The following is a 16,807-nucleotide window of genomic DNA, read 5'->3' as shown; positions in this document are numbered from 1 at the left end:
TTTAATGTCACAGTTCAAAAGCATCAATTCTTTGGTGCTCAGGTTTCTTTATGGTCCATCTCTTACATCCATACATGACTACTGGAAAAACCTTAGTTTTGACTAGACAGAACTTTGTCAGTAAAATAATATCTCTGCTTTTCAATATGCTGTCTAGATTTGTCATAGCTTTTCTTCCAAGGAGCAAGCATCTTTTAATTGCATGGCTGCAGTCACCATCTGCATTTTGGAACCCAAGAAAATAAAGTCTGTCACTGTTTCCCCATCTATTTGCCATGAAGTGATGGGACTGGATGCCATGATCTTCATTTTTTGAATGTTGAGTTTTAAGCCAGTTTTTCACTCTCCTCTTTCATTCTCATCAAGAAGCTCTTTAGCTCCTCCATAAATACATTATGGATCAGTAACTCATTGATGTTCACTTCTGCTGCCTTCCAGACCACTGAACTTAGCCAGGATCAAATTCACAATAAATCGCCTTCTAATCTCTGAAAAAAAAAAAAATGGTCAAGATGGTAAATTTTATGCTATGTATATTTTAACAACATTGTTAATGGGAAAAAAAACAAAGCTACTTTATAATTTTGTCTAAGCGCAAATAAAAGCAAGGTCACAGTGCTACCCACCAAATAGCCTATTGTCCCCACTTTCTGACAACATCCAGTCTAGATGTTGTCTAGATGTAGTCCCCTACATCACTCCACAAAGCCCAAATCATTTAATTCTTTCCTAACATCCTTTTATTGAGATCCTCCAGTTCCCCATGATGTGTTTTCTCTCTCACTGTGATGAATAAGAAACCCAGCTTGCCTAACTAGGTGTGTTCTTGGTGGCCTTTGACTGAAGGGCACTGACAACACATATAAATTATATTTCTGTTTGGTAAAAACCAACACAATACTGTAGAGCAATTATCCTTCATTAAAAAATAAATTTTAAAAAGTTAAAAATTCTATTTCTAAAAAGCAATGAGCAATACAAATTATTTATATTATTTCTTTCATTTTTTAAAACAAGCACTCTTAAACCACACTCAGGTTAAGAAATAGAACTTTAGTGAAGGACAGGGAAGCCTGGCATGCTGCCGTCCATGGAGGTCTCAAAGAGTCAGAGAGGACTTAGCGACTGAGCAACAAAAACAAGCCTTCTACATATCCTATTTCAATTATAATTCATTCCCTCCCTGCAAAAGTAACCATTTTCCAAACTATTATAGTAATTATTTCCTCATTCTTACAAGACTTATAGCCAAGTGTGTATTTCCTAGACACCATAGTTTAGCATCGTTCATTTCTAAAAATCCAATATGTTGGGACTTCCCTGGTGGTCCAGTGGTTAAGACCCTGTGCTCACAATGCAGGAGGCCTAGATTCGATCCCTCATTAGGGAACTAGATCCCACATGCTGCACCTAAGACCTAATGCGCCCCCCCCCCAAATTGATGTCTTTTAAGTCGACAAGTTTTCCTTCCATCTGCTTCTTTTCCTTACTCTTTTTCAGTTGAAGACCCCAGGGCTTTTGACCTGTAGAGTTTCCCAAAGTCTGAATTTTACTGGTTATTCCCTGATATTTCCATTCAGCGTGTTTCTTCATCTCCTATATTAATTGCAAACTGGCAGTTGGATGCAGACAGTTGACCAGACTCTGGTTCAGTCCCTTGGGAAAGACCGCGGCAGTACTGGCTTCTTTTACCAGGAGGCACATATCTGGTTTTCTCTCCTTTTATGATGCTGGCATTTGTTGGAAGCAGTGGCGGATGCAAAATAGTGACATTCCAATTCCATTGTTTCTTTTTTTTAGCATTTTATTTTGTATTGGAGTATAGCTAATTAACAATGTTGTGATAATCCAATTCTATTAATTCTTTTTCAATTATCAATTGGAATACTTTCATTGAGAGATGTTTCTTCTTGGGGTGAAAGGTGGAAGGAAGATTTAAGAGGGAGGGGACATACGTATACCTATGGCTGATTTATGTTGATATATGGCAGAAACCAACAAAATATTGTAAGGCAATTATCCTCCAATTAAAAATAAATAAATTTTTAAAAAGAGATGCTTCTTACATACTATTTGGTTATCTGCAAGTATAGTTCATATAGGAAACATAGGATGAATGCTTGATTCTGCTTTTGTTTTTCATTTTTTAAGGTAATGAATTGGTTTTTCTGAAGATAAACAACTAGTCTAAACAGATATGTGTATATGTGCATGTATATATATGTCCTTGTAGACTCATGGATTCAAAGATATTTGATAGGTTTTCATCCAGGGCAATTTTATTATTGACAGTCAAGTTGTCCAATCTTTGACCTGTTGGAGGCTCTTCTGTTGGGCTCCTGCTTGGCTTGATCAACTTGATAGTATTTGTGGCTTCTTTGCTATCTGATATGAACAACTGTTTCAGGTCATCTTTTACATTTTCTGCCCTGGTTCTGTAACCAGCATTTCTCCAAGAAGCCTTGGATGGTAATTTAAGCATTCAGGATGCTCACTGTTGAGTTGGTCATGGTTTCTAACATTTAGAAATATATATACATAAGATATATTATATATAATATGAAATGAAGTGAAGTGAAAGTCGCTCAGTCATATCTGACTCTTTGCGACCCCACGGACTATACAGTCCATGGAATTCTCTAGGCCAGAATACTGGAGTGGGTAGCCTTTCCCTTCTCCAGGAGATCTTCCCAACCCAGGGATTGAACCAGGGTCTCCTGTGTTGCAGGCAGATTCTTTAGCAACTGAGCTATGATGTATAATACATAATACATATTACATATATACAATGTATTTTTTAAATTAACCTTTTGTATGTTCAATGTGTACCTCCTTAACCCACAACACTCTATAGTCTCAAAATAAAAAATACTAATATTACCATTACCAATATAATTAGTGAGAACAGTTCCATAAATTGTTGTGCATATGCTGTCTCCATTCCGCCCCTTCTTTAGAATAAAGATTGGTATAGATTTTCTTTTTTCCACTGTTTCAGCTATTTTAAACTGCATAATTTGGTGGATTTTAGTATATTCACAAATTTATACAACCATCATCACTACCTAATTTCAGAATATTTCCATCAAACCTAAAAAAAATCCTGTACCTTTCACTCTCCCCACCCCCTATCCCCTGGCAACCACTAATTTATTCAAAACTTTCTGTCTCTCTGCATTTGCATGTTTTAGACATTTCATATAAATGGAAACATGCAATATGTAGCCTACTATCTCTGGCTTCTTCACTTAGCATCATGATTTGAAGGCTCATTTATGTTATATCATATAAGCTTTTTTTTTATTGATTTTTTAATTGATTCTTGGCCATGCTGGGTCTTCATTGCTGCACACGGACTTTCTCTAGTTGTGACAGTGGGAGCTACTCTCTGATTGTGGTGCATGGGCCTCTTGCTGTGGTGGCTTCTCTCGTTGCGGAGCACAGGCTCTAGGGCGTGCAAGTTTCAGCAGTTGTGGCGCAGGGGCTCGGTAGTTGCAGCTTGTGGGCTCTAGAGCGCAGGCTCAGTAGTTGTGGCTCAGGGGATTGGTCGCCCAGTGCATGTGGAATCTTCCCCAACCAGGGATCAAACCTGCGTGTCCTGCATTGGCAAGTGGATTCTTATCCACTGGGCCACCAGGGAAGTCCTATAAGTTTTTTTTTTTTTTTTTAAGTAAAAAATAAATCAATATAAGAATGATTGGATGCTAAGTTCCTCATCCTCCTATATAAACAGGGTTGCCCCAGCTGACTTCAGCTCCTTCCTGGAAGTAGCCTGAAACTTTTGATGAATGGGAGTGCTTTCCTGACTGAAAGCACAGTGCATGAATGGCAACCCCTGGTCACTACACAGTGCTTCAGGAAGAAGGCTGGGCTGGGGTCCCAGCACGAGATACATCTCCTCTAGGAGTCCCTTAACCAGAATAGCTCCTGACTATGTAGGTCCAGGGGCTTCCCTGGTAGCTCAGCTGGTAAAGAATCCATCTGCAACACAGGAGAGCCTGGTTCGATTTCTGGGTTGGGAAGATCCCCTGGAGAAGAGATAGGCTACCCACTCCAGTATTCATGGGCTTCCCTGGTGGCTCAGATTGAGCGTCTTCACTTTCACTTTTCACTTTCATGCATTGGAGAAGGAAATGGCAACCCACTCCAGTGTTCTTGCCTGGAGAATCCCAGGGACAGAGGAGCCTGGTAAGAGGCCATCTATGGGGTTGCACACAGTCGGACACATCTGAAGCGACTTAGCAGCAGCAGCTGGTGGCTCAGATAGTAAAGAATCCGCCTGCAATGTGGGAGATCTGGGTTCAATTCCTGGGTTGGGAAGATCCCCTGGAGGATGGCATGGCAACCCACTCCAGTGTTCTTGCCTGGAGAATCCCCATAGACAGGGAAGCCTGGTGTGCTGCAGTCCATGGGGTCGCAAAGAATCGGACACGACTAAGTGACTAAGCACAGCATAGCATGTATGTCCAGTCTCTGTCCCTACTTGTTACCACTACGACTTGAGTGTTGAAATCTGGGCCAAAGTCAGCTTATGGAACCCGATGATCAAACACCTTGTTCTCCATCTGTGACCAGCCATGGGGTCTAATATAGTGCAGGACCTGAGCCCGGTATGGCTAGTGAAGAGCAAACAGACCGTGATTTCTGAGCTGAGACCCGCCCCCCACCCCCTCCAATACAGTGACCATAGTCTACCTCTTGGACTTGAGATCTACTGCTGTGAGACCCAAGTGAGTCTGCCTCCCATCTTTCAAGGAGGGCCCTGTGCATATATCCCCAAGACCTGGTCACCTTTCCCAGCACCCACTCCCCTGCCCACCCAGCCTGCTCTGGCTCTGTGCTTCACCCTCCTGTTGTGTATCTGGCTGTTATAGACCTGGTCACAATGAATTGGGGTCTTCTCAGTTGGCTCTAGTGGTAAAGAACCCACCTGCCAATGCAGGAAACATAAGAGATGTGGGTTCAGTCCCTGGATTGGAACTCTGGAGGAGGGTATGGCAACCCGCTCCAGTATTCTTGCTTAGAGAATCCCATGGACAGAGGAGCCTGGCAGACTATAGTCCATAGGGTCACAAAGAGCCGGACACAACTGAGGCAACTTAGCACGCATCCACGGACAATGAATTGGATGATGTGTTAATGAGTTAGTTCCCCTAACCAGCTTAGGAGGCTCTTGAAGGCACCATTTTTTCATTCACTTTATCTCCCCCAATGCCTGCTTCAGAGAATGTTCTTTATCAATGTGTGATCAGTTAGAGAAGGAGGAAGGCAGTGAAGTGACAGAGTCTTGTGCCCAAACCAGACTGCGAGCTGCCTGAGAGCAGTGGCTTCTGAGAGCTCCTGAGAGCACTGCCTCCTCCTCCCCCTCTGTGTCCTCCCACAGCAAAACCCAACACGAGACTAGGCTCAGACTGGGCACATAGATGCCTTCATTCAAGATTTTAAAAGTATCCACCAATAAGGACTTCTGAATAATATCTTTATTTAGCTCAGGTAGATAGATATTTCCTACACATTTCTGGATACCAGGGTTAGAATTTTCTTCATGGCTCTCAATAAGCTGCTCTTAAGCTCTCGTATATGGTAAATACAAACATGCAAGTACAATACAGGCTAAAATGAAAAGGTCCTTGTATACAAACATTTTTAAAAGACTTTTAAACACAGGGTATATTGAAAGGAGATGCAGTAGAAGGTAACTCGATTACCACCCCCCTCCCTCCTGATCCAGTCCGTACCTGGATTTGGGCCCTCCCTCTGCTCTCTGCTTCTGTTAGACACAAGTCCTCAGCCCTCCCTGGACAGGAACAGGGGCCTCACAAGACCAGGTGACAGCCCCACCCCTGCCTGCAGAGAGGAAGCTCATCTCCCAGGCAGAGTGTCCCAGACCCTAGTGGTCAGATTGCTCAGCCTTGTTAAAGCAGGGAGACCACCTCCATGTCAGTATTCTGGACTGCCTCTCCCCTTCAGTCTTGATGGCTTCCAAATGTCAAAGAGATTGGTCAGGCCCTGGTGGGACCTGCTCTGAATGTTTACCAAGCCAGTCAGCCTCCATGGAAAGCCAACCAGCTTGTGGGCCAGGCCCAGGGGCTTCCCAAAACCTCTTTAGAGGTTTCCAGAGGCCTGAGGACCCTCTAGCCCTTCCAGCACAACTTTGGAAGGGCTCCATCAGCTCCTGTGTGGCCCCTGATGTGTCCACTATCTGTGGTCACTGTGAAGAAGGACAAGTCCAGGGTAGGGGGCAGGTATGATCCCTCAGGCTTGCCCACAGCTCAGACAGCAAAAAAGTCAGCCCGACAATGTCTGTGGGTTTTAGGCTCCCCTGGGCTAGGCCCCTGGCCTGGCTGCCCAGACAGGGACAGGGCTGTCTGTCCCCCAAGAGCGCATGGGCTGTCTAGGCTGCAGGGCTGCCTGTCCCCTAAGAGCGCATGTGCGCCTGAAAGTGCTCACAGCGGGCGTGCTTCATGGTCAGCCCGTACACGGGGGTCATGTCCACCTTCACACCCGGGGTCACACAGAATTCCACCTGATGCAGCAGGATGGCCAAGAAGAGAAAGACCTCCAAGCGGGCAATGGTCTCACCGATGCACTTCCGCTTGCCCAAGCCGAAAATAATCACCTTCTCACTCAGTACTTTGTTGATGGTGCCATCAGCAGTGAGAAACCGTTCTGGCCGGAACTCAGATGGATCCTCCCAGAGCTTCCTGTAATCAGAGAGAAGCAGCTGAAGAGGCAGCCTGGGGACTCAGAACCATCAAGCGGGTTGAGCCCCAGCTGAAAAGAATAGGGTTCAGGCAAGTGGCCCAGAGACAGCAAAGTGTGAAGCTCAGGAGTGGGGGAGCTTTCCCTGCCCCCTCTCAACTTACTGGTCATGGTTGATCTGCCACTGGTTCACAAAGACACAGCGCCCCTTGGGGATGTAAAAGCCGTTCAGATTGCTGTCTCTTGTGGTACTGAGGAGGGAGGAAGCTCAGTCAGGCTCAGACCCACAAGCAGATCTCCCTGCCTCCCATACCCTGTCCTTCCTACCACCCTGATCAGGTACATGAACTGAAGTAAGGCCCAGCATCAGACAGCAGCAGATCCACGGGGCCTCACCTGTGTGGGATGGTGAAGGGGACAAAGGAGGAGTGTCGGAAGGTCTCCAGGATAAAGGCCTCCAAATAGGGCAGCTGGGGTCTGTCAGAGAGCCGGGGCCGCCGCGCCCTGCCAATCACTGTGTCTGCAGAGCACAGAGGACCAGACAGGTCAGGGGCCATGCAGACCTTGGCTGGGCCTCCTGCCTTGAGTGCTCTGAGGGAAGCCACCACCTACCCAGCTCCTCCTGAATCTTTTTTTGCACCCTGGGGCTTGTCACCAGGTACAGGAGGCTCCAGGAAAGGGCAGTTGTGACTGTGTCAAACCCTGGCCAGGGAAGAACAGAGGGAGAAGTTAGGTGCTTAGTGGGTCAGGGCAGCTGGCCATAGGAATGGTATAACAGGGTAATTCATACCGGCTCCAAAGAGGTCTATGACAACATTAATGATCTTCTCATCCGACAGCTGGATATTGGCATTCTCGTCCAGCCTCTTGTCCTGACAGTGCTCAATCAGGCTGTCTGTGATGTCCCGGATGTGACCCTGGGTAGGGAAGGCCCACAGGTAAGGAAGATCCCAAACCCAGAACTGCCTCTCCATCCAGACCTGGTCCCTTCCCATCCCTAGCATCTTCGTCCAAGAGGTGACCACACCCCCCATCCCCCACCCCCCCAGCTTCTCTTGTCTCTCCAAGGCTCTCTCCTGACCCAGAATATTTGCCTCCCCAACTCGAGGGACATTTGACACAGAGTCTAGTAATATTATCATCTGCACATGCCCTTTACACCTTTCTCTCCCATGAGGCCAGAAGACCAACTCTTTAACTCTTCTTGGTTCCTGCCACAACTAGCCCAGGGTCCTGCATGGACTGGCTATCTACAGTAGATACTGCTGTGTAATGGAAAGTTAGAGGAGCTGGACAATAAAAAGTTCTATTTTCCTGCCAAGGATGGAATCCCCTCCATTACTGGCTTCAAAATCCCAGGCTGAAGGCCTGTGAGAGCTTGCCAAATTCCACTCTGCTCCAGCTATCTCTGACTCCTGACCCCTGACTCTACCTGCTCCCTACCACCCACCTGCCTCTCCCTAGTCTATACCTTCTCAAACGTTTTATAGTGTTCCTTGACTATCTTCTGTACAAAGACGTAGAACCTCTGATTCAGGTCCTTGAAGAGGTCCAGGGCAGTGTTGGGCAGGTAACGGAGGACAGGGATGAAGTCAGATGGGTTCCCGGAGGCAGTTATCTCCCCAAACTCATTACTCAGGTTGACGAGGCTAAGAAACTCTTGGTCATTGTGGTCATAGCGCCGGCCAAAGCATATGGCACAGATGACATTGGCCACTGACACCACTATATACCTGTAGGGGTCAAAGCGCCCAGGCCCTGACATCAGCTCTTGGAACTTGCCCAGGAGGTACTTGGCCTCCTTGTTCACATGCTCTTCCAGATAGCAAGAGGATGAGGATGCCGGGTCTGAGGCAGTGGAGAAACTCTTCAGAGCATTCTGGGCCAGGCGTCGTCGGGCAGCCCACACCGGTCCAGAGTCTGGGTTGAAGGTCATGCTCTGGCCGTTAGTGATCAAGGTGAAGCTGTAGAGGTCGGGCCGGCCCTTGAAATCATCGCCCTGCCGCACCAGGGCCTGCCGGACGGTGTCCAGGCCGCTGAGCACCAGCACGGGTGTGCAGCCAATGCGGATCTGCAGCACGTCCCCATAGCGCTGGCTCAGCTGCGACAGGACCACGTGTGGGTTCTTCCCCAACATCAGCATGTGCCCGAGCAGGGGCCAGCCCCAGGGCTCCGGGGGACTCTTCAGGCCTTGAGGGACCCGAGGCCGCCAGGTCCTGACCACCCAGAATACCAGGCAGAAGACGGCAGAGGCCAGGAGAAGTTCTGTGGCCGAGATGGGGATGGGGAGTCCAAACACAGAAAACATGATCCACGTAGATTCCAAGGTGGCTGCTGAGAGGTGAGATGGGAGGAAAAGGTCAATAGATCTGACAGGTGGATGGAAGGAGCCAGTGTCCTAAAATGTCAGCACACCAGTCAAGTAAAGGGAAAACCTTATCCAAAACTGTTCACTGGGCATGAAATGGGAGAGGAGATAGGAGAAGCTGTTTGTGGAGCTGCCAACTCCATACCAAGAATTTCAGTCATTCTTCATTCAGTCCTGGCCACAGCCTTTTTGGTAGGCAGCACTGAGACTCAGAAAAAGTACATAACTTGCCCAAAGTCACACAGCCAGCAACGACAGAATCCAAACCCAATCCCAACTTGTCTAATTCCAGAACACCTTACCTGCCATACCAATCTCAGTGTCAGTCTGTGATTTCCATAGAATACCTATACTATTATTTATTTCATATTTTTCTAAAATCAACTTTAAATCCACCCACTTAGCACCATTTCACACAGTAACATCTGTGTGAAAATACAGGTTTGTTTTTTCCCCTAACATATATTAAAATAAGCACATAATTGATGTGTATCACCCAATTCCCCTTGAGTATTACCCACCCAACTTGGGACAACACTACCAAAGAACTAAGGATCCCCTCTTCTTCAGCCTCATTTCACATTTGGGGAAACTGACCTCCAGAGGAGGCACTAACTTGGCTAAAGGCACCCAGCTCTCAGACAGAGCTAGGACTCAGACCTCTTGGGCAACGTTCCCTGGGAAGATTCAAGGCCCAGTCTTCCCTGTTTCTATATTCCTGTCATAGGCACCTCTCTTTGAAGAGTGGTCAGATCAACTGATGGAAAGGAATCTTCTCAGTACCGTCAGTTCTCTACTTTTCAAAGCCAGGATCTAGGGAATCTGGCCAGACACCGGGACACAGTGGGGAGGGAACAGGGGACTGCCCCCTTTCCTTACTGTCTAAGCCACAGTGCCCTTAGCCCCAGCTCTCTGAGCTCAGCGGACTCACAGTTAAAAGCAGCTGGAGGCCAACTAGATTGAGGCTCCCAGTCACAAAATTCCAGGCCAACGTTTTCACTGGGCTCAATTCTCAATGAATGAATAGTCTGGACCTCCCCCGTTTGCCAGTCACTCAAGAGCTGTGAATAAATGGAAGGATCCTACCAGGCAAAGGCTGTAAGAAAACTCTGGACTGGAATATGAGAAACTAGGAATGGAGCTAAATTTAACTGACACTGACACAATACTTTCTCTCTCTAGGTTCAGTCTAGAAAGGGTGTGCAAATTCATGGACTCCTCTCTTCGAGGCATGGGGCTATGACAGGGGCATCTTACTGATGCCCTGGACTGGAGGTCAGGAGACAAGGGTTCCAGGTTTTATGACATGGCCTTGGATTGGACAGTTAGTTCATTTTACCCTTCTGGGCTTCAGTCACATCACCTGAGAGAAGGGATGGGACATGATCTCTGATTCAGGGTACTCAGCTCATCTCAGATAAGAGAAAACTCAGATCTTTCCTTTGAGGTTAAGCATAGTCTGACTAGTGAAGTTTCCCTGCAGAAGAGCCACCCGAGATGGGGAGGTTTATGGTTCCTACCTGAACTACTATAGCTGTTTGTCTAGGGAGGCTTCCTGAAGGAGCTGAACCCCAAAGCACACTTGAGTCCAGACTCCTTGAGTGAACTGGGGACACTTCTAGGCCTTGGCATGTCATGAGGTCCCCTTCTGCACACTGGGTGCTCCAAAGACCCCTAGCCTTAGTAAGATGATAGGAGGCCAAGAGAGGTGTGATTGCTGAGTTTTCGGGGTCAAGTTTTCTGCAGAGGGCAGTCTCCCACACTGATCCACCCCCAGCAAAGGCCAGAGAAGATAGTGGAACAGGGAAGGCCCCTGGACAACGCCCAGGACTCCCTCTCAGATCAGCCTCCTTTGTCCAGCCAACACCTCTCAGCACTGACAAGCTATGCCTCAGGAGGGTGGCCCCAGCCAGGGGCAGCTTTTGGATAAGGCAGGGTACAGCTGGTAAGAACCCAACTTGCCTCCTTGGACACCCTGACCACGAAGAAGCCTCCTCCTCACAGAGCCTGAAGGAGTGCTGTACTGATCCCCAGTCTCTCACACTTACATCCTATTCCAACCTTCCAGGTGACCTCCATGGGGAAGCCCCCAGGCATTCCAGGAGTCAGTAGGGGATGAGCTGGAGCCTAGTCCTGGAATGCTGAAAGGGGAGCAGTTCTGGTGCTACCCATGGAATCTTGGGTAAGTCCAGCCCTTCCCCTGGCTTCGGTTTCCCCACGTAGTGAGGGAAGCTGGACTGCCTCCTTACTAAGGACACTCATAGCCTCCTTTTTTTTTTCTTTTGAGGTGCTAGACCAGGAAGACATGGAAGCATCAAAATTTTCCTTTTGGCGGAGGGAAGCGACAACCCAGAAACTCCCAGCACTCACCTGTGGCTGTGAGGGGGTGCAGAGCTGGGCTGGGAAGAGTGGTCTCTGGAGCCAGGGACCCCAAAGAAGATCAGGGAAGGCTCCAAGGAATTGTCACCTTCAGAGTGAGGGTGAAAGCAATGCCACCTTTATAGACGGCTTGGGCGTGTGGCCACGCCTCCCGGAGCGCGGGGATGGGGAAAGAGGGAGGGGCAGGGGGGAGGAGAACTGGTCGCTTTTGGAAGCTTTTGGACGGAGGAAGGAGGGGCAAGAGAGGACGCTGGGGGATAGGTTAAGAACCAACTCTGGGGATGCCTCGATAAAGTGCTGGCTCTTAAAGGGATGAAGGCTAGGGACCCTTGGGACTCTCAGTTCCAAGGTACCCCTGGACAAGCGCAGAGCCCAATTGGGGAGGAGTTTGGGGAAGAAATCCCATGATAGCCCAAAAGAGGGTATAGGGGTGCTCCATCCCGGGGCACGGGGACCAGTCACCCTCATTTTTGCACGCACTGAACACTGGGAGTGATTCCTCCTCTCTACCAGCAGATAGGAACCAGGCTGGTATGCAGGGGCGGAGCTGCCCGGTGATGACCTCCTAACCCCTGTTATTGAGTCCAGGCTCGCGTGAGAAGCACGGCGACCCCAGCCCCGAGGTCACTAGGGCCGGAAGGCCAGAGGCGCCGATGGGCTGGCCCCTTTCCCCAGAGCCTCCCCGACCCCCAGAACCTCCAGAGCCCGGACGAGTAGAAGTCCGCGCTCCCTGATGGAAGGTCCGGAATGCGGGAAGGGATGGAGAATGTGCAGCATTGCTGAGAGCGCACTAGCTGGACGCGTTGAGCCGCCCCTAGGATCACTCAGAAAACCAAGGGTACTTCGACCCAGAACCCTCGGGCCCTCGAGGTTCCTGGGGCTATTAGCGCTTTGGCAGGGCAGAGTAATCGTGCGGCGAGCGGATCTCCCAGCGGAGGAGGAAAGGGTTAGAAGGAGGCCTTGGGGGTGGGGGTGGAGGGCAAGAAAGGGAGCTCAGGGACTACTAAAGGGGGCGGGGAGGGGTGGCGGGCGCAGATGCCTCCCCAGGCTAGCGTGCCTGTGTCTGGTACATCCCTCCAGGGGGCAGAGGTCACGCGGCCCATCCCAGCCCCACCTGGCCGGGGGCGCGGTGCCCAGGAGTTGCGTGAGAAGGACCCGGAGGCCGGCGCAGCCACCCAGCAGCCCAACTCCCTGGCCCGGCTCGGGTCCTGGCACAGTCACGCGAGCGCGGGGGGGGGGGGTGGGGGGAGTCGGGGGCGGAGCTCTTAAAGGGCCAGTCTCTAGCGGAGCGTGGGGGCAGAGGTGGAGCAAGACAAGCCGCCGAACCCTCGTGGGTGCGTGATTGGATGGGTGGTAGGGCGGTGCAAAGGGCCTAGGTTTGCGTGCAGAGCTGAGCTTTGGCAAACAAGCGGGCGCCTGAGTGTGTCCATAGTTTTGGCCCACGCCTGTGGCGGGACACGCAGCCCCAGCACCGCCTGGGTCAGCTGGTCTGTCCCCGCCCCTGCCGAGCCTTCCCAATGTAGGATGTCCAGGCAAAAAAAAAGCTTGTTTAGCTCAATCTGTCTCCAACTAACTACATCACCCGCCCTCCGAGCTCAACCGCGCTCCCCAGCCCTACAAATGGCACTGCCATCCGCTGGCCCATGCCAGAAAACAGAGCCTCATCCTACCCACTCACCTCTCACTGCAGTCAGATGCCACCTCGGGCACTGCACGAATAAATATTTACCAAACGCCTACTATGTACCAGACACTGTTCTGGATGCCAGCGACTGATACAGAAGTGAACAAAACTGACAGCCTCCTGCTTCCCTGTAGTTTACATTGTGGGGCACGGGGGATGAGAGGTGAGGCCAGAAAATGCCTAGAGAGTCTCAGAGGATGAAAAGTGCTCTAGAGAAAAATAAGACAGAGAAGGGGTAGGAATCATGTAGGGGCAGATTGCAATTCAAAGGACATTGAGGAAAGGACACCCAACCCAGGCAGAAAGGGCAGACACCCAGCCAAGAATCAAGGCACACAGGTATCTGGAAGAAGAGTGCAACTGGTAGAAGAAACAGCAAGTTCAAGGCCCTGCACAGTGGTCCTTGAAAGAAGGAGCAGTGCCAGGGGCACTGGAAATGTGCAGTGTCCTGTGACTGGGGAGTTCTGGAATTTGGTGGGAGTGAGGATGCTGAGGGTGGGGAACAGCCCTGCCCTAGATGCTGGGAGCACCCTGCTGAGAAGGGACTTCCTTTGTGTGAGATAGAGGCACTGTGAGGTCTGAGTCAAGGAAGATCACTGGCTAACATGCTGGGAACAGACTGAGGGGTAAAGGACCTGTTTCTCCACTTTGATTTCTGTCCATCCTCATGCAGGCCCCCATCATTGCTCCCAGAGTACTAATGACCTCCAGCCTGGGTACCATCTGACTTTCAGTGCCTCCAGTTCCTTCTCCAACCTGTGGCATCCCAAGTGTCTTTTCAAAGATGAAAAATCTCATTCCATCACCACCTTGCCCCTCCAGTAGCTCCCATCTGAATAGAAACCAGAATCTTTTGCAGAGCCTAACAGGAATGCCCACTTCTACTTTGAATCTTTCCTACTTAAAGCCTCAGCTAAGACATCACTTCCTCTGAGAACACTTCCTGGATCCTTTCCACAGCAAGTTAGATTTCTCCTGGTTTATTTCCAGCATTGCTTCATGGTAATTCTCAGAACATTTGATTCTTGACAGGACACGGACCCAAACTGTCACTCCATCCTCCATGCTCTAACACAGAAAATCAGCCTTGGGAAATTGATCTGATAAGCCAAGATCTTGCAAGATATTAATAACAGGTAAAGGAGTTAAATCCATCTGTATTAAGGTGCATGACCAGGGTGTTGAGCCCAAAGTGCTAATGATATAATGGTGGAATTTAGATAACAGAATAGGCAGGAGACAGGGAGGTATTGCTAGACTTCAATTCTGTCCAGCATCCTTCTATTCATTTCATCTTTGCATCTCAGGCTCTGTCTGAGAATTTTTGCAGTACCCGAGAAAGGTCTATCCTTTACACCAAGTAGGAGCTAGAGCCACAGAGAGTGGAAAGAATTTATGTGGAAGCTGTGGCAAGTCCACTTCCAAGTCCATCACCTTGCTCTGTAGCCCAGTCTCTCCTTTGGCTCTCAGAGTCCCCAGCAATTCTGTAGCTCTAGAGAATCATCCCAGAGCTACTCTGCTGGCTCAGGGGTAAATAATCCACCTCCCAGTGCAGGAGACACAGGTGTGATCCCTGATTCAGGGAGCTCCCACATGTGGCGGAGCCTGTGTGCTCGAGCCAGGGAACCACAACTACTGAGCCTGTGTGCCTCAACTACTGAAGCCTGGGAGCCCTAGAGCCCATGCTCCACAACAAGAGGAGCCACCACCGTGAGAAGCCCATGCACTGCAACTAGAGATTAGTCCTCTCTCTCTCCCCAACTAGAGAAAAGCCTGTGCAGCAACAAAGACCCAGAATAGCCAAAACGAATAAATAAATAAAACTTAAAAAATAAAAGAAGACTCATGGCAGCCTGCTCTTCACAGCTGAAATACCATCTGCAGAAAAACTCTTCTCTTGGTAAAAGATATGTTGCTTTCCTCACATTTCCAAGGGATTTTTTTTTCTTTTTTTCTTTTTTTTTTGTGGCCATGCTGGGTCTTCCTTGCTGTGCACAGGCTTTCTTCTGATGTGGCAAGCCTGGAATACTCTCTAGTTGCGGTGCTCTGGCTTCTCTTGTTGAGGAGCACGGGCTCTGGGGCATGTGGACTTCAGTAGTTGTGGCCCATGTGCTCAGTAGTTGTGGCACACGGGCTTAGTTGCACCTCAGCATGTGGGATCTTCCCAGACCAGGGATCGAACCTGTGTCCCTTGCATTGGTAGGCAGATTCTTAACCACTGGACTACCAGGGTCCACCAGGGAAGTCCTCCAAGGAACTCTTGATTCCAAAGAAATTTTAGCTAATTAAGCCAAGTCCTGTCCCACTTCTTGGCTGGAGAGACTGAAACCAGAACAAAGAAAGCTGAAGGACAAATGACAAATCAAAGCAGAGCCCAGGCCCTTGCTTCCAGGCCAGAGCTCTTCCCAATTTGATTTATTGTCCCAGACTACCAGCAAAGCCCCAGGGGGCCAAAGGTAGACAGGCTCAGTGCCTCAGTCAGAATGCCCCCCTCTCCCCATCTTCCTGGACAAGAGTCTAATGCACTGGGGTTATGGGAGGCCCTGCGCTTCTCATCACCAAGCCTGTCTTGGAGAATAGCTCAAAAGACAGAAGGGGGCCCACAGGGGACCGGGGCAGACAAAGAGGGAGACAGGCGGGAGGTTAGAGGACCTTGACCTGGAGTTGAACAGCCAATCCTGGGTCAAAGTTTGTATGCCTTTGCGTGAGAAGCTCTTTGGCTACAATTCCCTAGCAATCGATACTAGGAACACAGAGGGAAGGGTGGGCAGTGCAAAAAGGAGGGGTCTCTGGGCTAGACACAGTTGAGGGTTTTGGCCCAGCCTAGCCTGGAGTCTTCAGTCAGCACTGCTGAGGGCTGTGTGGTCAGGGGATGAGGAGACAACCAGACCCAGAACGAACTCACTACCCAGTGGTGGCAGCAGGAATCACACCCGAACAGAGCCTAGGCTAACTCTGCAAATGCCACAGGAGCTGTGAGAAGGCTGAGGGCCCTAGGGGTGAGCAAAGGAATAGAGAGGCGTCCTGGAGTATGAGGAGAATAGGAAGGGCACCCCTGGCACGAGGCAGGGCCGTAACTTGAACAAAGCATGGGAGTGGAAGGTTGGTGTGAGACAGTTTGAGAAAAGTGGAGTTTAAGTGAATATGGAGAAATAGGATTTGTCTTCCAATGTGTCTTCACCCCACCAAGCCACCCACCACCCTACCTGAGATCCGAGCCCTAAGCGCCTTCCTCTCTCCTACCTGTGCCCAGAAAGACAGAGAGATTCAGTCTGCAGGATCCAAGGCTCAAATGGGGCAACCCCTGGCTCTCTGGCTCTTTGCTGCTCTAGTCAGGCTAATGATACTTATCTATTTAAGGTTCTCTCTTTCATTCTCAAGAGAGTCTTGGCTTGGGGCTTCCCTGGTGGTCCAGTGGCTAAGACTCCAGGCTCTCAATGCAGTGAGCCCTGATTCGATCTTTGGTCAGGGAACTAGGTCCAACCAGACCCTGCATGCTGCAATGAAGATCAAAGATCCAGTGTGCCACAACTAAAACCCAGCACAGCCAAATAAATAAATTTTTTTTTAATGAGTACTGGCTTGGACATACATTATATGGTTACCCCAGTCGATAGTAGAAGACCTGTGAGGGGTTTTGTGTGCCCAGCATCCATTCTCTCTTCATCTGGAAA

General features: G+C 49.4%; 1 protein-coding gene across 2 annotated transcripts; it reads right to left on the bottom strand.

The window, feature by feature from the left end:
• Positions 1–5,462: 5,462 nt before the first annotated feature.
• LOC109575587 (cytochrome P450 1A1) lies at positions 5,463–11,598 on the bottom strand. Of its 2 annotated transcripts, none has more exons than XM_019983817.2 (7): positions 11,441–11,598; positions 8,174–9,036; positions 7,493–7,619; positions 7,315–7,404; positions 7,099–7,222; positions 6,867–6,953; positions 5,463–6,704 (listed from the first exon to the last, which is right to left on the bottom strand). In XM_019983817.2, exons 2-7 carry the CDS (start codon positions 9,008–9,010, stop codon positions 6,419–6,421), a joined length of 1,551 nt encoding a protein of 516 aa, XP_019839376.2. In that variant the 5' UTR covers positions 9,011–9,036; positions 11,441–11,598; the 3' UTR covers positions 5,463–6,418. The 2 variants fall into 2 exon arrangements, with proteins under 2 accessions (XP_019839376.2, XP_019839377.2); XM_019983818.2 differs by having other exon boundaries at positions 8,174–9,033; positions 11,441–11,554.
• Positions 11,599–16,807: the final 5,209 nt, after the last annotated feature.

The sequence above is a fragment of the Bos indicus genome, chromosome 21, assembly GCF_029378745.1.
Source record: "Bos indicus isolate NIAB-ARS_2022 breed Sahiwal x Tharparkar chromosome 21, NIAB-ARS_B.indTharparkar_mat_pri_1.0, whole genome shotgun sequence".
Lineage (NCBI taxonomy): Eukaryota > Metazoa > Chordata > Mammalia > Artiodactyla > Bovidae > Bos > Bos indicus.
The sequence above is the reverse complement of the archived record's forward strand: the minus strand, read 5'-3'. Positions and strand labels throughout refer to the sequence as shown.

What these genes read in the sequence shown, in the direction of transcription:
- LOC109575587 (XM_019983817.2), bottom strand. Translation starts at nt 9,010, where the DNA reads ATGTTTTCTGTGTTTGGACTCCCCATCCCCATCTCGGCCACAGAACTT. An exon ending in ACTATAAAACGTTTGAGAAG is followed by an intron (nt 7,620 to 8,173) that starts GTATAGACTAGG and finishes TTCCCTACCCAG; the next exon opens with GGTCACATCCGGGACATCAC. An exon ending in CCCTTCACCATCCCACACAG is followed by an intron (nt 6,954 to 7,098) that starts GTGAGGCCCCGT and finishes CTCCCTCCTCAG; the next exon opens with TACCACAAGAGACAGCAATC.